The sequence below is a fragment of the Elaeis guineensis genome, chromosome 2 (assembly GCF_000442705.2).
Source record: "Elaeis guineensis isolate ETL-2024a chromosome 2, EG11, whole genome shotgun sequence".
Taxonomy (NCBI): domain Eukaryota; kingdom Viridiplantae; phylum Streptophyta; class Magnoliopsida; order Arecales; family Arecaceae; genus Elaeis; species Elaeis guineensis.
In genome coordinates, this window is record NC_025994.2 from 65,365,310 (window position 1) to 65,389,075 (window position 23,766).

Consider the following 23,766-nt stretch of genomic DNA (forward strand, 5'->3'; position numbering starts at 1 on the left):
ATCCTTTGCAAGTTGGACTACCCTAAGGGGATGTTTGGTGGAGAGGAGTGGGGGTCTGAAATCGAAATCAAAATGGGTGACTTCCATTCCAACCGTTTGATTGGAAAGAGTCCCATTCCGATTCTGATTCTGGGATGGAATAGGAATGGCTCAATCTATATAGAACTCAATCCCTATTCTCCTCTATGGATTCAAATTTTCATTCCGATTCCGATTCCGATTTCGATCACGAACTAAACGTTTCGAAGGATTTGGCCGTTCTGATTCCGATTTCAAGCCATTCCGATTTTCATTCCCATTTCGATTTCGATTACGAACCAAACACCCCTTAGGAATCATAATAGCTTGGAATCGAAATCGGAATAGCCAAATTTCTCGAAGCATTTAGGGGGTATTTGTTGGGGGGAGTGGAGGTCTGGTATCGGAAATGGAATGGGTGACTCCTATTCCAACTGTTTGATTGGGAGGAGTCCTATTTTGATTTCGATTCCAGGATGGAATGGAAATGGCTCAATCTATATAGAACTTAATCCCTACTCTCATCTATGGATTCAAATTTTGATTCTAATTTCGATTCCGATTCCGATCACGAACCAAATGCTTCGGAGGATTTGGTCATTTTGATTCTGATTCCAAACCATTTCGATTCCCATTCCCATTCTGATCTTGGTTTCGAACCAAACATCATCTTAGTTTATCATTGAAATTGAAATCCGAATCGAAATTGGAATGGAAAATTGAATCCATAGAGGAGAGTAGAGATTGAGTTTTATATAGATTGAGCCATTTTCATTCCAGTCTGAAATCGGAATAGAACTCCTCTCAACCAAATGATTGGAATGAGAGTCATCCATTTCAATTTTGATTTCAGATTTTCATTCTCTTCAACTAAAAATCTTCTTAAAGCCTTTGGCAAAATTATTCCAAGCTACATTCTTAGTGTGATGGCACATTGAAATTTTCCTGCTAAGTGGGTTGGATGGATAAAGAATATGCTATGCTCTTCAAAAGTTACTACTATAATGAACGATAAGATGGGTGATTGGATCTTTTGTTGGTGGGACCTCAAATGGGCTGGCACTCTCTCTCCACTTCAATTTTTACTAGCTGTTGACCCTTCTGTGCAGGATGCTTATCTGGCCACTTAGGCGAGGATCTTTGGAGGATTAGGCAATCATGGATCTAGAATACTATAATATGCAGATGATACCACCATTTTTGTCCAGCATAAAAAAATCTTTGTACTACAATAAAAGAGACTATCAATAATAAAAATTTAAATAATAAAAAAAATTTCATCAATAAAAATATATATTTGATGATAAAAATTAACATTCATCGTGCTACTAAACTTAATAATTTTTTAATAATAAAAATTATTTTTTTCATAAAATTATATCATCAATTATCTGACGTCAATTCTCATCATATGGAGAATTTTTTTATGACAATATTCACTACATTATGATAAAATTTAACAGCATTAATAATTCATAAATTTTATAATGAAATATCTTGGATCACTAAATATATATATTTTTGATGACTTGAATTTCACGTTATCTATTTTTATTTTTTTTCAAAAATTAAAAGTTATCTATAACTACTTCTTATGATAAAAATAATAGTATTATCAAATATCTGGCACCAATTCCCACTATATGGAGGGAATTTTATTTGTAATGCTATTTACTATTTCATGATAAAATTTAGCGTCACTAACTATTAGTATATTTTATGATAAAATATCTTAGATCACTAAATACCTATATTTTTGGTGACTTTAATTTCACATCAATTATTTTATTTTATTTTCAAAAGTTAAAATTTATCTATAATTACTTTTCATAAAAAAAATAATAGCATCACCAAATATCCAGCATCAATTCCTACTATATGAAAGGAATTTTATTTTGTGACGCTATTGACTATATCGTGACAAACTTCTATGTCGCTAATAATTTATAAATTTTATGATGAAATATCTTGGGTCACTAAATATATATATTTTTGATGACTTGAATTTTATATCACCTATTTTTATTTCATTTTTAAATATTAGAAGTTATTTATAACTATTTTTTTGATAAAATTAATAACGTCACGAAATATCTAGCACTAATTTTGGTCATTTGGAGAATTTTTTTTTTTATAATGATATTTACTATATCATGACAAAATTTAGCGTCATTAACAATTAATATATTTCATGACGAAATATCTTGGATCACTAAACATCTATATTTTTAATGACTTATCCTTTACTGTTTAGAGCTACTCTCCGGCCTCTCAATCAATTATTAAAAGAGCCATGGGACAACTCATGTCTTCTAGGGAGGATTATGCCCGGTGGCTAAACTATGTCCTGTTTCCTACCATCAAACACCTTGGTCTGTCGGAGGCAAGCGTTCCAGACTAGATTGGATAAAATTATTGCAGCAGGTAGAATCTAGACTTGCCATAAGGAAAAAGTAAATCCACTTCGCTTGTCACAGGAAGGTCAGATTGTCTACGAGTTTGAAGTCTAGCAGAAGGTGTTCTAGCCTTTGGCATGTTGTCGTCAATGCCCTCCCTCCTTTTTGGATTCGGGTGCACTTCTCAATTGGAAATGAACGTTGGACTTGTTTTGGAAGGACTGCTGGTTGTGTGAGGCCCCACTCCAAACCATCTTCCCTGCCTTACACTTTGCATGCTGCAAAAAGAATGGGAGGGTTGATGATTTGTACAACAGAAGAGCCAAAAATTGGAGATTTAAATTGCCACCTAATCCTTCTAATGATTAACGGTCCCAGTTCACTCACCTTGCATCTCTTCTGGCTTGGGTGAGTACTTTTGAACAGGATGAAGACATCATTCTTTGGAACTTGGGAACAAAGATGTGATCACCATGGCCTCTATCTACCACTTCATGAACACGAGTGAAATGCAACTTTGCACCTTCAATTTAGACTCTTGAGCCTCACAAATTCAAATGCTTCCTCTGGCTGGTGTGGAGGAAAAAGCTTAATATCCTTGGAAAGAAACTTAGAAAAAATCTTGGCCTACGTGCCAATTGCTGTCAAGCTCCTGAATTGGTAGGCCATCTCTTCTCCGCTTGCCCAATCTTTCCACGATCTGGAAAGTAATATGCTTCATCTTGAGAGTTCTCCACCCAATGTCTACATTTGATTCCCTTTGCACACATTAGATTCAAAAAAAATTTTTGCAAAGATCCTGCGGCCAGTCATCCTCATGTTACTAGTAGTGATTGCTTGGGCATGTTGGAAGGAAAGGAATAGCAGATTATTCCCAAACAAGCATCACTCCATCGACACAATTGCATCAGAAAGTCTGAAAGCTTTCAATGACTGGTCTTCCATTTGTAAATGCAAGACGCTTGCAGAATTTGGTGGGATTTGGTTGAAGGTTAGATGTATACACAGACAATTGATGGATTCTTATAGGCTGAAACCGGATCGGATGTAGATCAGATACCAACGTAACCATATCCATATTTATTTTATTTGATAAATACACATACAAATATAGATATTATTCAAGTGCAAAAATTTATATTCATATTTGTTTTAAATAGATATTGATATAATTTAGATACTGAAAGTATGAATATTGTTGGGAGAAATTCCGCATGGGCCGAAGATATGAAAAAATTCAAGGCCAAGGATGTTCAAACATATCAATACTCCGCACCTCGAGTAAATGAAAGCCTGCCGGCTATCGCTCGGCAACCCATATACATGATCACCGATATTTCCTCATCAGCCGATCACATCCAGTCGACCAACTTTACGCTGCTGAACGATCTTGGCTCTGGATTTCTTCATCCAATGATGACACAAGGTGATCGACTCTTAGTCATCGCCGACCAATCCTCATCTCGATGACACCCAATTGGTGATCCAATTCAAAATTCAACACCTACCGGATGACAACTGTCGAGGAACTGATAAGGCAACCACAACTATCATATCCCAAAAATCTTGAGCGATAATCCCGCCATCTCGCGTAAGTCACGAGATCGTGCCAATCTACTTACCAACTGAAGCTCCAACCCTCCGCCCATAAAAAAGGCTCAAAGAGAACTTCAAAAAAGGTACGTCATTATTTTGCCTCTCATGCTCCTCCATCTGTTAAATGAGAGTTCTAACTTGAGCATCAGAGGATCCTTATCGGAGTAACCTCCGATCAGAATTTTTGTGCAGGTCATACCCCCGGAAGGCCCATCTCACCATCAACTCCAGTATTTCGGTGCCGTATAGATTCTCGTATCAAGAGATTGGTGCTAAAGGAAGGGTCCTGACCTATTCGGAGGAGTATAGATCGAGACCAGCCAGAACCAACAAGAACCATGCCACCTAAGAGAGTTTCATATCGCCATACCAATGCTACCACCTCTCAATCGACGAAGACTAAAGCCAATAACCAGGTATAGCCACCAGTGGTAGAAACTCCTCCATCTTTCCAGCTGGCATTAGTTACGGTGGATCAATTCAACCTGCTCTTCCAGTAGATTCAGACTTTGACGATCGCTGTCTAGGTGATCCAGACCATCCTCGCACCTCCATCGACAGCGTCGTAGCCTGATCAGGCTGGCCCTGTGCCCCTTTCGGTGGTGCCACCCTCGAATTTGGTCTCACAGCCACCACCACTGATGCAATCGCAAGCACCCCCGCAAAGTCTGGAGAGGAGACGGATTGCATCTTCGAGTCCTCGATTAGGGCATGACTCAATCCCTATTGGTGATCCCCCCCATACCCCAAGGCCTATACCGTCCGAGATCCCATGCTCGAGAGACGGCTTCAAAAGATTAATCAGTGGATCGATGCGATCCGCAATACTTCCTCGACACCTTATGATAGATTTAATAGCGATCCATCCTTTGATTCGAGGATCATGCAGGAGCCATTTTCTTAGTACTTTAAGGCTCTGCAATTCAAAATCTACGATGAGACTGTTGATCTTGTCGATCATCTCGAGACCTTTAGGACAACGATGCTCCTCCATAGAGCAACTGATGCCATCCTTTGTCGAGCATTCCCCACAACTCTAAAAGGGACGACCTGACATTGGTATGCCAGTTTGAAACCGACCTCGATCCATTCCTTCGAGCAGCTAAGCCAATCTTTTATCGACTATTTTGTTAGCAGTCGACATCAGCAGAAGCGGTCGACTATCTTTACACCATCAAGCAGAAGGAGGGTCCTTCAGAAGCTAATACCGATTCCTGGGTGATCTATGTGGACAGCTCATCCAACTCCACAAGATCTAGGGCAGGACTGATCCTATCAGATCCAGAAGGGACAGTAGCCGAATATACTTTGCGCTTCGAGTTTTCAGCAATAAATAATGAAGCCGAATATGAAGCCTTAACCATAGGGCTTTGAATAGTCAGAGAATTGGGAATACAAAATTTAAAGATTTATAGTGACTCCCAACTAGTCGTCGGGCACATTCAGGATAATTATGAGGCTCGAGGAGATAACATGGTGAAATACCTCCAGAAGATCAGAGACCTGACATCTATGTTTAACAAATTTGAAATTCAACAGATACCCAGATCGGAGAACTCTAGGATCGATTTGCTGTCTAAACTGGCGATGTCGGCGGCACATGAGTTGCCCAAAAAATCTTTTTCGAAATGATGAGCTGATAAAGTATTGAAGAGCCAATGATCATAATGTAGATAGATAAGGAACCTTCCTGAATTGATCCATTGGTCAGTTATCTTAAAGATGGAATGCTACCTGCAAATCGGAAGAAAGTTCGAAAGATAAAATATCATCATCTAGGTATCTTTTTCATGAAGAGAAGCTGTACAAGAGGTCTTATTCACTGCATCTTCTCAAATGCCTACAATCTTTTGAAGCCGACTATGCACTAAGGGAGGTGCATGAAGTCATTTATGGGAGTCACATCAAAAAATAGACACTGGCTTACAAACTCCTTCGGCAAGGCTACTATTGGCCGACTATACAAAAGGATTCCAAAAATTATATTATGCAGTGTGATAAATACCAAAGGAATTCCAATATACAATGATTGTCTGTAATGTCGATCACCCTCATTTGCGCCTCCTAGCCTTTTGCACAGTTGGGGATAGATAACCTGGGCCCCTTTCCACAAGTCTCAGGTCAACGCAAATTTTTGCTTGTCGCTGTGGACTACTTCACTAAATGGGTAGAAGCCGAGCCATTGACCCACATCACAGAAGCAAGGATGACAAATTTTGTCGAAAATCAATCATATGTCAGTTTGGTCTATCTCAAATACTGATCATCGATAATGGGCATCAATTCAAAGATGCTAAGTTCGAAGAATTCTATGAAGAGCATGGGATCTCACATTATCTTACTTATGTAGCCCATTCTCAAGCCAACGGTGAAGCTAAGATAACAAATCGGACTATCTTATGAGGTCTGAAGATAAGGTTAGACAGAGCCAAAGGATCTTGGATCGAGGAGCTCCATCATGTGCTTTGGGCGTATCGAACGATGCTAAGAGTTTCAACAGGAGAAACTCCTTTCGATTGGTCTTTCTGGATGAAAGCAGTAATCTCTATTGAAATTGGGATCCCATCGGCATGAGTTGAGAACTATGACGAGTAGACTAATTTGGAGAGGCTGCGCGCTGACTTAGACCTACTCGAAGAAGTCTGAGAAAAAGCACGTGTCCGAATGACGGCTTACCAGCACAAAGTCGCTCAATACTACAATTCTAAGGTTCGGAACAAGATTTTCAAGATCGACGAGCTAGTCCCATGCAGGGTAGAAGTTTCTCAACCTGGGGAGTAAGGCAAATTTGTCTCAACCTAGGAGGCTCCATATCGGATAGATGAAGTCATCAAGCCAAGAATCTATCGGCTGAAATAACTAAATGGAGCCTCGCTCTCTCGACCATAGCATTCAAAAAATCTTCGAATATACTATCAGTAATGTATCAATAAACTTATTATTTTTCAAAAGTTATGATTTCTTGTTTACTCATCAACTCACAATCATAAAAAATTTGAAGAAGCCTTTGATCGTTTTAAAATGAGATGATCTTTGATCAACCAGACTGAAGGAGCCTTTGATTAGCTTTAAATTAAAATGAGATGATCTTTGATCGGTCCGACTGAAGGAGCCTTTGATCAGTTTTAAATTAAAATGAGATGATCTTTGATCAGTCTGATTGAAGGAGCCTTTGATTGACTTTAAAATGAGATGACCTTTGATTGATTCGATTGAAGGAGCCTTTGATCAGCTTTAAATTAAAATGAGATGGCCTTGGATCGGTCTGACTGAAGGAGCCTTTGATCAGCTTTAAAGTGAGATAGCCTTTGATCGGCTCAATTAAAGGAGCTTTTGATCGACTTTAAATTAAATGAGATAACCTTGATCGATCCGACTGAAGGAGTCTTTGATCAGCTTTAAAATGAGATGATCTTTGATCGGTCTGACTGAAGGAGCTTTTGATCGGCTTTAAAATTAGATGATTTTTGATCAGCTCGACTGAAGGAGCCTTTGATCAGCTTTAAATTAAAATAGGATGATCTTGATTAGTGCGACTGAAGGAGTCTTATATCAGATTTAAAATGAGATGATCTTTGATCGATCCGACTGAAGGAGCTTTTGATTGACTTTAAATTAAAATGAGACCGTCTTTGATCGGCTCGACTAAGGGAGCCTTTGATCGATTTTAAAATGAGATGGCCCTTGATTGGTATGACTAAAGAAGCCTTTGATCGATTTTAAATTAAAATGAGACAGTTTTGATCAGCCTGAATGAAGGAGCCTTTGATCGATTTTAAAATGAGACGATCTTTGATCAGTCTGATTAAAGGAGATTTTGATCGGTTTTAAAATGAGACGATCTTTGATCGACTAGACTGAAGGAGCCTTTGATCGATTTTAAAATGAGATGATCTTTGATCAGCCCAATCGAAGGAGCCTTTGATCGGCTTTAAATTAAAATAGGATGGTCTTTGATCGGCTCGACTGAAGGAGCCTTTGATCAGCTTTAAACCGAGATGGTCTTTGATCGATCCGATTGAAGGAGTCTTTGATCGGTTTTAACATGAGATAGCTTTTGATTGGTCCGACTAAAGGAGCCTTTGATCAGGTTTAAATTAAAATGAGAACACCTCTGATTGGTCTGACTGAAGAAGACTTTGGTTGGCTTTAAAATGAAATGCCTTTGATTGATCTGACTGAAAGAGGCTTTGATTGGCTTTAAATTAAAACAGAATGGCCTTTGATCGGTTCGACTGAAGGAGTCTTTGATCGGCTTTAAGTTAAAATGGGATGGCCCTTGATTGGTCCGACTAAAAAAGTCTTTGATCGATTTTAAATTTAAATGAGGCCTTTGATCAGCCTAACGAAAGAATAGTCATCAAACAAAAGCAAACACATACGCATGATACATGGGAAGAAGCAAACTAGTTTTTTCATTAAAAGATATTTGCAAAAAGTAGTGCTCCAAGCACTGCCCCATTAAAAAAAAAAAAAGAAAGAAGAAAGAAGAAATGATAAAGAGCTTACTCTTCATTCGAGGAAAAGGTCCCTATATCCTCATCACTATTACTAGGGAGGAGGTAGTGGAGGTCTAACTGTGACATCATCCATCATAGGTGGGCCTTACAGTCTTCGAACCTGAAGACAAAGACGGTAGCGGCAATGTCGGTGACATCCTACTTGAACGTTGTCGAGATCTTGTAGTCCTTGATGCGGTGCTCATGAACTGTGTGAGGGATCTGTTCAGTGGAGGGGGCTCCCCCATCTTTGGTAGGTGACGGTGGCTATGGGGCAAACGACATTCTGAGTGAGGAAGATAGGTTGGACCCTTCTCTCTTCAACTTTTTTGACGAAAGGGCCTTCTTCCCAGTGGCTCTCCTCTCCTTCATCAGGTCCTTAATGGATTTTTTGGAGGGCATCATGGTGATAAGGGAGAGGGAAAGTTTTTGCAAGAGCTACAAAAAAAAGGATGGAAGATGAAGTTCTCGCCAGCCATCAACCCATTTTATAAATGTGAGCACCTCCACCGCTCGCCAATCGCCAACTTTGATGGTGTAGTCGTTTCCCATGCCATAAATGATGTGCCTTCCCAACCTTGGAAGTCAGTCTAGATGGTGCTTCACCGACCGATACATCGCCATGTGGCACGCCCCCACAGGTCTGATGCCTCTTCCCAGAGTTTATTCCATCAGGAGAGACGGTGACTGTCATTTCCCACAACTATCACCCAATCTAGTCAAATCTGTCTTGAATACGTCAAGAGTTACAAAGCATCAAAGTGCCATCCACAATTAATGTTTGGGACATATGACGAACAAAGTATCGAAGAGTCCTCATCGGAAATGAGAAGTCTCCCGAATCAAAAAATCAATGATTATACTAGATAGCATCATAGAGCAAAGAAAAAGGATGACATAAGAAAATCTTATTGTATTTGCAAAATCATTACAAGAGCATCATCACCCATAATGGACGACCAAAGCAATTGTTACATAAAGTTGCGACCAATCCCGACCTTCGACGCTTCATCAGGAATTGTCTCGCAGATCTCCGCACCATCAGGGCCCTCGTAGATCTCCACCCCTTGAGACCTATATCAGGGGATGGAAGACTCAGTATTGCCCTCAGACGAGAAGTTGAAAAGATCTAGCCCTAGGAATGCCACTCTGATCCGATTCTGCACATCCAAAAATTAGCCATGTAACCTGTATCGAACATATGTTGAACTGTATCATCCAGAGATGCGGGGTCAGCTAATCCTTATCTGATCAGGCCCTGGGATCAGACCGTTGGCCGACTTTCCCTCGACCTATATTCGGCAACCACATTCTTGAACACTCAAATCTAGAAATTTTCTCTCAGACAACATGAAGATCCTTTGGGAGCCACACCACATGATCGGCGAAGTACCGTCTCGCTTCTCTAGCAATAGCCTTTGAAGACTCCAATTTCAAAATCCTTCCCTAAGCCCAACGGAGCCGGCTATAGAGGTGGTGCTGTTTGGCAGCAGCGTCCCAGGTGGCATCCTTGACAAGTTTTGACTGTTTTGCGGACTCAGTTGTCAACCGAGCCTTCTCTATGAAGTATACCACGATGTTCCGATGAATGATCGAATTTAACCGATCGATTTTCGTGGAAGCTTTGTCGAATGCCTTCTTGATCTTCAACAGCTTTTTCTTTCGAGTAGTAGCTTTCTTGTTCAATTCCTTGATCCTCTTCTCTAGATCACTTATACGGGACCTAATACTTACTGTAGAAGCCACCGGTAAGGGCTCGGTGATAGAAATTGAAGGAGTGGAACCATCGAGGACACACTGACACAACTGGACAAACAAAAGAGGGATAGCACAAATCTAAAAGGGATAAAATATTGTTCCACTAATAGTAGCTTTTCTACGGAAGGAAAGAAAAAGAAAAAATACAAAGTGTCTCGCTCGCCGACCTTGCCTTGAAGACTATGGGGGCTTGGTGCAGCCCCCAATGAGTCCGAGGGCACTTCAGCTAGAGGAGTTGTCCCTGGAGCTGACGCATCGATGGTGGGCTCCTTTTCAGTGCCCTCTTCGCCCTCCTCATCTAGAAAGGAGAGGTCAGTTTCGAAAAGTCAGATGGCAACATGATGACGGCAATCTTCGAATCTAGTCTCATGTCCCACATTAAAGGACTTCGGACTGAATGTGACCATGGCATTATGAAATTCTTCCAACGCCTTGAAGCGATCGACTGCCTGAGCCTTTTTTCGCTCGAAATCTGTAGACGTCTTGAAGACCTCCAGGATCAATCGGTAGCCTCGACAATCCTTTTCTCAGCTTCCAATTTGGCCTCAGTGACTCGATCCTTGGCCTCCCACTGGGCTTCGACGACCTGATCCTTGGCCTTTTGCTCGATCTCCACAATCTTAACAAGGGTCTCTTGAAGCTCCTCCCCCTTTTGCGCAAGATGACGGAAGCTTTATTCAGAGACTCCTTCAAATGATTGATGTCCCCCCTGGCCACTTCGGCTTGTGCGTGCGGCTCCACGGTGTCGACTCAGCTTTCTGGCATAGACTCCTGTTTATCTCTGCTCTGCATGCATGGCTTAAAAGGATGACAAGAAATAGAGCATCTGCATGGAAGCCACAGTTAGGAAAAAGAGGTGAAGAGGAAAGGAGGAGCAAAAGGATAAGCAAAAGAGCATGGAAAGTACCAGATGCATGGTAGTCATGGAGTGCTGTTGCAGGTCATTAAAGCCCATGCCGCTAATTCTCCTCAGTTCCATGGGAAGCATTGTGCTCTTGATCAACTCCTTGACGACCCTCCAGTCATCGAAAGTGGCATCCTCAAGGATGGAGGGAAGGCGAGCATCTGGATCTATTTGGTCGGTGGATGAAGGCAATCGGCTTGAAACTATGGTTGGGAGAGACTAAACCCTAACTCCACAAGGGGACACTAGAGAGGCCGGTGTAGGAGCCATGGGTGGAGGAGACACCGACACCGAGGCAACCACAGAGATAGGGGCCGTAGTTGACAGAGACGGGCTCGGAGGAGTAGGAGTCACCAGTACAACTGTGGTCTCAGCTGTTGAGGCCTGATTGTTCGCAACCTCCTCTCGACGGACCATAGGCTTCTTAAAAGTGCCTTCGGATGTCAAAGCCTTCCTCTTCTTCGGAAGGTTCCGCTTTATCTTGACAAGATCCTTAGGCCTCATCTCTACAATCAGCCGAACTTGATCAGAAACAGACAAGAGAAAAAATTAGAAGGATGGATAACCACATTGCTAACCCCTAGGGTCGGCCTAACTAAGTCCAGTGTTAAAAAGGACTTTATCAGACAGCAACTTTTCAGTGGAGAGAGCTTTGAAATCCCTAAAGATCTTAAAACGATCCTCTTCCTCAGCCCCTAGCCTTGGGATCTTGAATGCTGAAACATCTGACCGGCCCCAGCTCGACAAATTCTAATTACTTACAAGAGGGTTCAAAACAAACAGAAAGGAGGAAGGAGCACCCTTTATCAGAAGAGAAACCTCTCTCTGAGAAGAAAAGTACCATCAGTTCTTAGCATATGGATGCTTTTTAATGGTGAAGAAAAAATGAAAAAGGGAGATAGATGGTTGGATGTTAGCCATAATGCAGATGACTAAAAAACTCACTACAAATCTAAAAGAGTTTGGGATAATTGCACAAAGGGAAAGATCATAAAAATAGAATATGTCAAAGATGAATGGAGGAATAGGGAATCTTAAGCTTACTCGGAGTGCTTCCTCATATATACTGAGCTGATCAGGAGGCGGATTATCTACATGGTTTCCCACCCTAAGGAGTTGTGGATCAAAATCTAGAGAAAATTCATACCAAACCCGTATCCAGCTCAAGTTGTCTGGGTTCAGTATGGAACCATGGGTGCTGGGCCCAACTTCACCCTGTGCAGCCATCTCCAAATGAAAAGCCAAACAAAAATCTAGAAAAGAAAATGCAAAGAGAGAAGATGGATGGATGAAGAAGGGATACCAAAAAAAACCAACCTGAGAACAAGAAAAAAGGGATGAAGAAATGAGGTAGCAAGGAAACACCTTCAAAAGTACATTCAAGGAATAGCGATACAGACGATAAAGAAGAGTTTCTTATTTCGAGAAGCTATAATAAAGATAAAGAAAAGAAAAAGAGAATGGAAGGGCCTAGCAACAGTCAGAGAGGCCAAGACGGACTCTTCTCCTATGTATAGCTGAAGGAAGATAATTTTCAGATGTCGAATCATTTCCTATCCAACAACCTACAGAATGTGGCACACGTGGCACCTTCTATTCGGTTAACCATCGCCGCCAGCTGCACAAATCAATGTCTTGATTCAAAAAGGAGATTTTGAAATGATGTCCATTTAATTCAGCTATGATGGCTTAAGTTGCGCGGCCTCATTTTTGTCTCAAATATCGTGCACATCCCATCAATTGAAGGGTCTTTTCATATCTTTGGCTTAAGGAAGTAGATGTACTCCCTTTGTCCGACTAAAATTCAGACTCGAGAGTAAGGTGTATGTGTTGGAGAAAATTTCATATGGGTCGATGATATGAAAAAGCCCAAGACTCAGGATATCTAAACACGTCAACGCTCTGCGTCTCGAGCAGATGAAAGCCTGCCAGCTATCGCTCGGCAACCCATGTGCATGATCGTCGATATTTTCTTATCAGCCGATCACATCTGGCCGACCAACTTTACACTGCTGAACAGATCTCAGCTCTGGATTTTTTCATCTGACAATGACACAAGATGACCGACTCTTAATCGTCACCGACCAATCCTCATCTCGACGATACCTAATTGGCGACCCAATTCAAAATTTAACGCCTGCCGGACGACAACTGTCGAAAAACTGATAAGGCAACCACAACCGTCATATCTCGAAAATCTTGAACGATAATCCTGCCACCTCGCGTAAGTCGTGGGATCATACCAACCTACTTACCAACTGAAGCTCCAACCCTTCACCCATAAAGAAGGCTCAAAGAGGATCCTAAAAAAGATATGCCATTATTCTACCTTTCATGCTCTATCTATTGAACGAGAGTTCTAACTTGAGCGTCGGAGAGTCCTCACTGGAGCAACCTTCGGTCAGGACTTCTGTGCAGGTCATAACTCCGGGAGGCGCGTCTCACCGTCTACTCCAGCATTCCGACACCATACGGATTCTTGCACCAACAAATATAATTACGAAAATAAGTTGAACAATTAAACTTTAAAACTACATAATTAAATATATTTAATAGTATATTTAAATGATTGTATATTTTTTTAAAAATTAATAAATATAATATAATATTATATAAGATTATAAATATATATGGATATTCGGATACGAATCGAATAGTTATCTATCCGTATCTATATCTATTTATTTTTGATAAATATAAATATTAACTAAATTATCAAATTTTTATTTATATTTGAATTGATCTGGATATAAAAATAAATTTATATAAAAATTATTGATACTACTTCCGTCCCTTGACCATAAGCGTCTCTTCTAACAAGACGAATGGGACAATCTTTGATTTCAGATTTTGAAATGGCAATTTCTACGGCTGACTGGGCACCTCAAAGCGGTACTCATCAAATCAGAAACAGCGTGCTGCAAAGTGCTGTTGTCGGCTCTCTACGGCTTCTTCTGTAACTAGTTTCTTTCTGTACAAGGTCATTTGTAAATATTTTAACCTCGTGTGGTGTCTAACTTCACTCGCTCTTTTTTCATTAATAAATCTACATGGCTGTTTCCAAATAGCCACCCTAACCCTTCAAAAGAAAGGGTATTCAGATTATTAAAAGTTCACAGAAAACACATAGTTAGGAGCAACGCTATGGTAACCTGTAGAAAATAAAAAAAAATATAAAAATAAAAAAAAAAAAAAGTCACTGAGTTGCCCTACAGAATCACTTTGTTTCATTAAATGATACTTTTGACGATACCAAATTAGAAAAAATTAAACTCTAGAATGAAAATGAGAATGAGAATAAATACTCCCATTCCAACCATTTGGTTAGAATGAGTTCCTTCAAGGGAGAGAAAGAATACCTCAATCTCTCAAAATCCAATCCTACTCTCTGTTAAAATTTAAATTCTATTTCGATTTTGATTTCAACTATGAACAAAACATGTCGAGAGACAGAGATATTTTGATTCCCATTTTCAATATATTCTGATTCTGATGCTCATCGTGAATAAAAAATGGCTCATCATATTTAAAATTTTCAGATTATAAGATTAATAACCACTCCTGCCAAACTTTTCTTTGCAATCTTCCCAACAAAACCAAGGGCATAGAAGTCTGCCTTCCCCGCTTTTGAAAACATACCAGATGGCATCCAAGTGCCTCTTATGTTATTGACCACAAGGACATAATATTATAAATCGAATCAGCTACTTTAAATAGATTGGATCGGGTTTTGTGATTAAAATCTACTATATTCAGGAATTGATCATAGTCCAACTTCACATTTTAACTTTCCTGTACGTTCTATTGCAATGAACTTTTCAGATAACTTCCTGAGATGTTCGAGGATGCAATGGCTTTCAAGGATCTCACGTATTTTGATATAATGGTACAATGATATTCGGATCTAGAAATGGAGACATATCTACACTGAAAGAAATTAGGCTAACACAATGTAGGAGTCGAGATTTAATTCTAAAATAGTATTAGCTTAACTTGAATTCCGACAAGTTATTATGGTAAAAAAAATTGTTACATTTTTTTTAAATAGAAGACAAATTTGATCTGGATTTAAGTAAAAGGCCCTGTAATCGGTTTTTTTATTCAATCAATGAAAACAAATAGGATCTAGATATATGTTCCTTATATTCTGTTATTTTATTATTATTATTATTATCATTGTTGTTATTATTATTATTGTTGTGCTATTTGAGAGATCCGATCTGAGGAGAAAGAAGAAATTATCTACTTCTCTCTCTTACTGGATCAGCCAGCCATTGCTTATCATGGTTCATCATGTTTCTTTTAAACTAGAATATTTTAAGCAATGCCATGCCCGTAGCTTAAATTGGGACGGCAAGCATTAAAACAGTATGTACGTGGAACTCCAAGAGTAAAAAATGGAACTAACGTCATGGTTCGTATACAAGTCGTTAAACTTGATGGATAGAATATACTGTTTTGTTATTTTGTTATGTACCAAAGTTCTTAAGAATACTTTTGAATCCCCTCAATGCCAATTATTTATTTAATTAACTTGAGTGTTATATTGCCGAATTTCAATCATTCAGCTTGTTATTTTGATACATTTCATCCATTGTGGTTCCTCCATGTACATGATCAGGCTTGCACATGAAGGATGATGTTGAACTTGATACACAATGACGACCCATTATCAACTCAAGCATTTGGAATCAATTGACTAGTTAACATGATATCTAGACACTGATTTGCTACAAAATCGTGCATTTAAATCTTCTCCATATGCATTATTTATTTAGCTAACCTAATTATTATATTGACTCAATCAAGTCATCATACTTAATATTTTGGTGGTTCATTAGGCAACCATTTTTTTCAAAGCCATGCAAATCTCAATATTTTGGTGGTTCATTAGAAAGACAACTGATAGGAAACCCCCAATTTTCAAATTACGAAATCCAATAACAGAATCTGAGTTTTACAGACTAATGAACCCATTCTAATGCAGTATATTTCATGTACTGTCACAATGGCAAACAAGACAACATTTCCAGAGCTGGAATGACAAGAGCCTACAGAAAATACAGCACCAAGCACCAGACAGGATAAACAAACAAGAGAATGATACCTACAGTATTTGATATGCCATGACTCCTCGTGAATGAGTTTCTAAAGCCCCCTGATGCTCGGATGTGCTCTTGAAGCAGGTAGCAGCCAATGGCTAAACAAATGATGACGCCAACCAGACCATCCCTGATTGTGTAGGCGAAGAAGCTAGGGGAAACCACGAGAAGAAGGATCAATGATCCGGGCATCTCCAACCAGTCTGCAGTAACAGGAACAATATCCACATAAGAAAGGATCCAATTTTCTTTAATACCTACAGTATTATGATGTCTCAACATGTTATACATGTATGCGTATCTTTCTCTAACCAGATATGTGAATTGTACTATGCCAGGGCACTTCAACATGGGAGCATGTGGGACCTAAGGATGCATGGATAGACCAGATAAATAGCTAGAATCATGCGCCTATGCAATTACAAATGAAAATAAAGGAAGAAGGAAATCAACATATTTGAAAGAAGCAATATCTACAACCATAAGTTGGATCATTTAGCAAGATTTCAATAGTGCCAAATCTACACAAAGGATAGTGGAATGCTGACATAACTTCTCCACAATCCAAGAAATTTGTGGTTCCAAGGTTTTAAACCAAGGCCATCATAAGCCTGACCACATTGCTCATTTCGAGACCAGATGTGGAGACGCAGCTCATGACAAGCATCTGTTATTCTGCCAGTTCTCGGCACCATTGTCTGGTGTAGCCTTTAGTTGGCATGAGAGGCTTCCTCGCAACCCTATCCATTCATGCCAGCAAATGGTTGAGGTCTTTCATAAGCACTTTTCGTCAGTCTCTTGAAGGAAATTTGTGGTTCAAAAGTTTTCAACATCACCATATATTGACATTCAGCAGAAATTTGACACTAAATAAATAGTATGATAATTCAGGAGTTTCCACAGGAAGCAAGACTCATAGGATGATGCTTTAATGTTTAGAGGCACCAAAGCACAATGGTACAAGGTAGCTTGAATAAATCCTCATCCTTGAATGGTTAATCTTCATTTTTCCTCTCTTTCTTTTCTGAGTGTGACTGTGTAATGACCCTGAAACCAAACAGCTTGTACAATATATGGAAGGCAAGCAGGTACTTGCAGACAGTTTATACATACAAAAATCAATTAAGAGTTGAAAGGAGGAAATATTGTAATTTAGCAAAAGATTATGAGGTACTTAATTGATTATGCACTTGTTCTTCAGGTAAGAGCGGATAACATGTCTCACAAACCAAACTCATGTAGATGGGGAAACACTCATTTAATATGGTTGCAATTATGTGCAAGTCCTCTGATCATAAAGCATTTTCTTCCGACCCAGGGAAAAAAGACAGAAAAAAAAGCATATATAAAGCTAAAATAATATCTGGGTTAAATAAATAAATAAATAATTAGATAAATCTCTTATTGGTGGTACTGAAAGGAGAATATCAGACTTCCAGGTTGAAAGGGTAGTTCATAACATCTTGTGCTTCCTATTGGACAGCGGGTTACATAAATATTTAATATTCCAATTCCATGCATGACCAGCACTTCTTAAATTCCAAGATATTGCATTTCACAAAAAGCAAAGAGGAAAAAAAATAACTGATGAAAAGTAAGCAAAAATAAATCTGATATCGCAATTCTCTGTTTACTGATAGGGAATTGAGAAAAATCAAACAAATAGAACATTTGTACAAAAAAAGAGAAAGAAAAAAAAAAATAGAACCAATTACCAGTGCTTGAACATATAGACATATTACGACTAAACAACTGTAGATAATTAAGACCTTCAGAGTATTTGTGACACTATGGGGACAATAGAAACAGGAACATGGTAGATCAAGCAAGTTTAACATTAAAACATATACCCGGAAAATGCCGAGGAAAGAAGAGTCGCAGCACAACTGCAATAAATGCAATCCATTTACCAACCTCCCCCCTGCAAAATATTTTAATAAAATTGAAGACCAAACTACAGGAAAATATATAATAAACAAGAAGACTTGTCTGATCTGTTCAGTGCCACTTACAAGGGTCCCTCTGAGATTATTATAAAAAATTAAACCATTTCCTGCATTCTCTTATCTCACATATATACATATGTATGTATGTATGTATGTGTATATGTATATCTATATATGTATGTATGTGTATGTATATATGTATGTGTACGTATATATGTATGCGTATGTATATATGTATGTGTATATGTATACCTATATATATGTATGCGTATGTATATATGTATGTGTATATGTATATCTATAGATATGTATGTATATGTATACATGTGTATGTGTGTATGTATATGTATATGTATGTGTATATATATATATATATATATATATATATATATATATATATTATGTGTGTATATGTATATGTATATGTATATCTATATATGCGTGCATGCGTGTGCATGTGTGTAACTGTAGCCCATTAAGTACCCCATATGCAGGCAGTGTTTCAACCATTCAACTTCCTCCAAAGAAGAGCGGTTCTGGCCTAAATTAGCATCCAATCCATTATAGTTGTCCATCATTACTATATGCATGCAATGACTACCCATATCTAATATAGTCATTGTTCATTCTAGTATCATGCCCATGAGCCTTCTCCATTTCCTAACATCCTGATGGTATGTCAAAGGTGATCTGACTATTGTTTTCCCAAATTCTTTTTCGAATGCCACTGGAATTTGATGGTTGAATACTACCCCAAAGGCATATCGAAAGAGAATACACTTCATTTACCTCAATTTAATCCTATCAGCCTATCAGGGATGTACTCATTTATCTGTCCATCATTCAGTAAAGTTCATTCAAGGTGGAAAGAAAGTGATTTATCAGGAAATATATTTTATCAATGCTAATTCCACCCTAAAATCCTCCATATTCCCACTAAACTGGTACCTTAGGTTAATTGTTCTGGTTCACCTAATTCTTGAACCTCCATTCTGCAGGTCATACACAGAAAAAGCCAACATAAAGAAAGAAAAGGATAGTCACCTGAAAAAGGAAAACAGCACAGATGGCAAGCTCAAGAAAATGTAAGGAACTAAAAGTGCAGTCAACATGTTTGTCCTCCAGTTTGTCCGGTCCAGTATCAACAGATATCTACAGTAACAACACACACACACAAAAAAAATAAATTACTAACTTCCGAAGCAAGCTAAAACAATCACATCAATAGAACAGTATTGTGGTGGCACATATAGGCACTTCTAACAAGTTTATTGTTTTTAAAAAAATGGCTGAAAATGTATATCTGTCTGTATATGATACAGAAGATTACAGACATCCCAAAAACTCGGGGGTACATTATTGATCTACACGGTTATAAAATGGAACAGAAAAGTTGCAGGAAAGTAAGGTAAATTCTAACTAGAGATGAACGAAACATCATATAAGCATCAATACAAAGTTTACGGCAACAGCTATGACAATTCACTGTCTCTCCCTCAGATCAAGTCACATTACTGTATCCAGGGAAAACAACCAAGCATCAAGAAAAACAAGCAAAAGTGTAGCTTCTTTTGTTCAAGTCAGAAAAACCAAGCATTGCCTGGTACATATATTGTTGTTTTAATCTCAGTATAACTAATTATCATCAACAGATGTCAGAACATTTAGATCCAGCAGATACAGAACAACCAGCAGAGAAGTCATAACTGATCAACCAAACCCCAGTTCCCATGTGAAAGTACAAATAACAATGCTTTAGCTGTTTTATTTAATTATATAGCATCTCCTCGTACAGACACTTTTCTAATCACAGTATAACTGTGTATCCACATTAGATGTCAGAACATTTCAATACAGCAGATACAGAACAACCAACAATGAAGTCATAACAGATTAAACTACCCCTAGTTCCCCTGTGAAAGTACAAACAATAATGCTTTAGAAATCTTATTTAATTATAATATGTAAATACTCTCAACACATAAGTAGAAAGTTGCAATGCATAACATTAGGCTGAGAAATAGACATGTCATAGTATAAACAGCTATAGTTTACATAGATAATTATGAAAGATTTCTGATGGATGAGCTTCAAGCCCAGATGTACCTAACTAGGAAGTGGAGTTGTGTACGCATCTTAAGAGGAAAGTCTATGAGAGAGGAAGAAAAAAAAACGTTCTCACAAATTTGGATTTCCCTTGTGAAGGATTACATGTCATGCCTCCATCTTGAGAAGGAATACTCCATGTGCCCCTTTCCTTCCTAATTGTCTCTTCTTTTTCTTCTCATTACATTATGCAAATACATTACCAAATTTTTGTTGGAGTCTGAACTGAAGTTGCATCATCTAAGCATTGAAGCAAAATGAGATATTAGTGGAAAATCTAATATCATAAATTCAGGACATCAAAATCTTCAGCAGTTAACGGATCTGATGAGTATTTTACAGCATCTAGAGCTTGAAAGGTGTAAACATGCATTTGTATGGGGCAAGTACGTCAAAGTTCATCATGTATGCTGCCTGCACATATTGTGTTTCCTTTTCTTTTGTTTCTCCTTGTTTTGTGTGTTCTGCTCTAGCCACCTAGCACCATGTATGTATAATAATTTATTGCCTTCAGTAGTGCTGATGTACTTCACACTTCTTTTAAGCCTTTTTTCACTAAATAACATGTTCTAAAATCCTGTTCAGCACCTTTCATGAAATCAGCAAATCAACAAAACTCAAAGCATCTGTAGCTCAAATCCACCTTTTGAATTAGAAATCAAAATTATCCTCTGCATGTCTGTAGGTCATCAACCTATCCTACTGAATCACTATTGGAAGTTTAGGACCTGAACATGGCAAGTCTCAGGTAAGTTAATTGCATTTGATAAGAGCTTCAGATCTTGAAAGCTTTCATCAAGGTGAACTAGAGCTCTGGTCAGAAGTCCATGTGAAAGCTTTCCTTCTGTCCAATTCTTTCCCATTAATTAATGGTGACAGAAAAGAAATTTTCTAACCACCATGCTCTTGCCAGCTATTTGCACAACTTGGAACATGAAACATTAGGACAAAATGTTTAAACAATCAAAGATCACATCAAGGTGAATTGAGTCTTTGGTCTAGCACCCAATTGAAGCTTCCTTATTGTCGTTCTTTCCCATTCTCTATCCCCTGAGTAGTTACAAATATATGGTTTTCTCACTACAAAGCTCTCACTGGAGGCTTGCACCATTAAAGCCATAAGCAAAACTAGCTATACACTGTTAAGATCTTATTTTTCTGCATTATTCACCTCTGTGTGTCCTGGCAGCCATTATGAATCTATGAAACAGAAAAACAAAGTAGCCCAACTATGATAGTGCATGATATGAACGTCCCACTAATTTGTCTTGAATGATCTCCACTCTCAGTTTAACTTCTACCCAGTTGTTCATTTCATTCTTTGCATAAGGAGCAACTATCTCTCCTCCGTCTCCTATATTCTTCTGCAGGTTGGTGAAAGCAACTTACTTGTCTTAGTCTTGCCTGCTCAGTTTTCATCCTGAACACCTTAATTGCAACAGTTCTGGTCATTCATAACGTCATATTAATAGTTCTGTTGAGGCTTGTTGTTGCATAACTTCTACAAGCATGGATTTTTTTTTAAGACTTTGGGTTTTGTTTGCATTTTATTGGAGCGAGTTCTTGAACAACCCTCATGCACTTCTTATGGATTCTAGGCAAGATTTTGAATCCTTTATTTAACTCAGGTTGCACCTACTATACAGTCCAATCCCATTTTCTACAACCAAATCTGGATTTTAAGAAAAAAAGGAGGCTTTTCTTTGGGGTGGGTTGGGGAGGCTAAGATTGGCTTCTTAAGGTCTCTATTGTCAACCCTAATAGTACATCAGGTCCATTGTGGAATTGAGCATGTAATGACTTTATTCTTCCATGATGATATAAGGTATAGGCCTTCTTGCTATCCAAATTAGACTAATTCAGATACAGCATAAGGCAATAGCTATTGCATATTTCCTTGCAGTAAAATTTGTACAAATAAATCTAGATTAAATAAATTGAAACAAGCACATCCCATAACGAGTGAATTAGAAAGAGTTATGCACAAAACATTAATTTATACATGAAGGCATAAAGAAGAAGCACTATCCATGTTAGCATCCTTGGGCGCAACAAATGATGATATTAGAATAAACGAACACAAACTTTCTTGGACGCAACAACTGACGATATTTGAATAAAGGAACACAAACTTCATAAGCTACTATTTTCTGGAAAAACCAGTTCATCAATCGTGCTAGTTGGGCAAAAAACCTTAAAAACTTTAACCACTCCAATAGGCCACTATTGGTTCTCTGGTGGAGTCTTCTACTACATGGACCATCCAGTATACCTCTTTTTACACGAGGCACGAAGAAGTATCTCATGGTTATCAAAAATTTTGTTTTAAAAGATGCAAGGACACCCGTCCATAAAGACACTGCCTCAATCACTAAGCAGTCATATGGTCATGATCTGACACTCGCATCGAGAAAAAAAAATTGTTACAGAGAAAAGGGGCCCACTATCTAAACAAAGGCCGTATCCAACCTTCTTTTGCTCAAAAGAACAGAAAAAGATGGTCCATGATCCCTTCAGAATCAAGATCCATATTTTTTTTTCAGACTGATGAGAATATTATAATAGTACTATATGATCCTGAAACAAGAAACTTAGAACTTCGCAGGATAGATTTAGATCTAACAACCCAAAGATTATAGTAGAAACAATCAACTGCCACAAATAAACAGAATTTTTCTTGCAATTTAAGTTAACACTAAACAAGAGAGGAATGGATCGATGATGAACAGAGACTGATCGGTATCCGAAATCAACTTAGTTTCCATTAAAAGCATCCGTACAGAGAAATCGAAGAAAGAAATCGGAATAAAGTGATCATAGAAAAGAGGGAATAAAGGATCTAAAAGGCAAGCTCACATTGCTGCCAGGAAAGCGAGGAATCGGAACAAGGTGGTGCCCAACCCAAGTCCACCGCCAAGTTTGAAGGCATGGCTGGCGAGCTTCTTGGCCGCGATCCTGAGCTCGTTGAGATCCGACTCGATCAAATCGTCCGTCAACCGATCCGTCTTCATGGTCTGGTACCCTATCTTCCCCATCCCCTAAGAAAATTTTCTCAACTGACGAAGAACTAGAAGAAGATTTTTCTTTTTTTTTTCCTTTCCAAATTTCAGAGCTCACACCGGAGAGTCCGAGAGAAAGGAGAGGGAGAAGGTACATAAGTGGGCATGAGGGAAGCAACGGGTTGGCTGGCCCACGTTCTCTGGATCCCTGTCGCAGAGGGCACGTTAGGGTCGTACGCGACCACGCCAAGCTTATGCGAGACGTGGTCATCGACACGTGTCTCTTACGGTGGGCGGCACCCAGTTTCGAGTGGGGCCAAGCCGTGCATGTCCCCTGCGAAGTTTTACCATTGATGTGGCATGAGAGGACTGGTTATGATCTTGGTCTCAGCCCTTCCTCGGGAGTCTTCGCGACGCAACGTGGGATGGACAACGCTTGGGA

At 38.8% G+C, this 23,766-nt stretch overlaps 1 protein-coding gene across 2 annotated transcripts; it reads right to left on the reverse strand.

Annotated features, from left to right (window-relative positions):
- Window positions 1-16,074: 16,074 nt before the first annotated feature.
- Window positions 16,075-23,495, reverse strand: LOC105034313 (cold-regulated 413 plasma membrane protein 2). 2 transcript variants are annotated; one of them, XM_010909418.4, is made up of 4 exons: window positions 23,182-23,477; window positions 19,264-19,371; window positions 18,124-18,194; window positions 16,075-16,476 (listed from the first exon to the last, which is right to left on the reverse strand). In XM_010909418.4, exons 1-4 carry the CDS (start codon window positions 23,358-23,360, stop codon window positions 16,223-16,225), a joined length of 612 nt encoding a protein of 203 aa, XP_010907720.1. In that variant the 5' UTR covers window positions 23,361-23,477; the 3' UTR covers window positions 16,075-16,222. The 2 variants fall into 2 exon arrangements, with proteins under 2 accessions (XP_010907720.1, XP_073107905.1); XM_073251804.1 differs by lacking the exon at window positions 19,264-19,371 and having other exon boundaries at window positions 23,182-23,495.
- Between the last annotated feature and the right edge of the window lie 271 nt (window positions 23,496-23,766).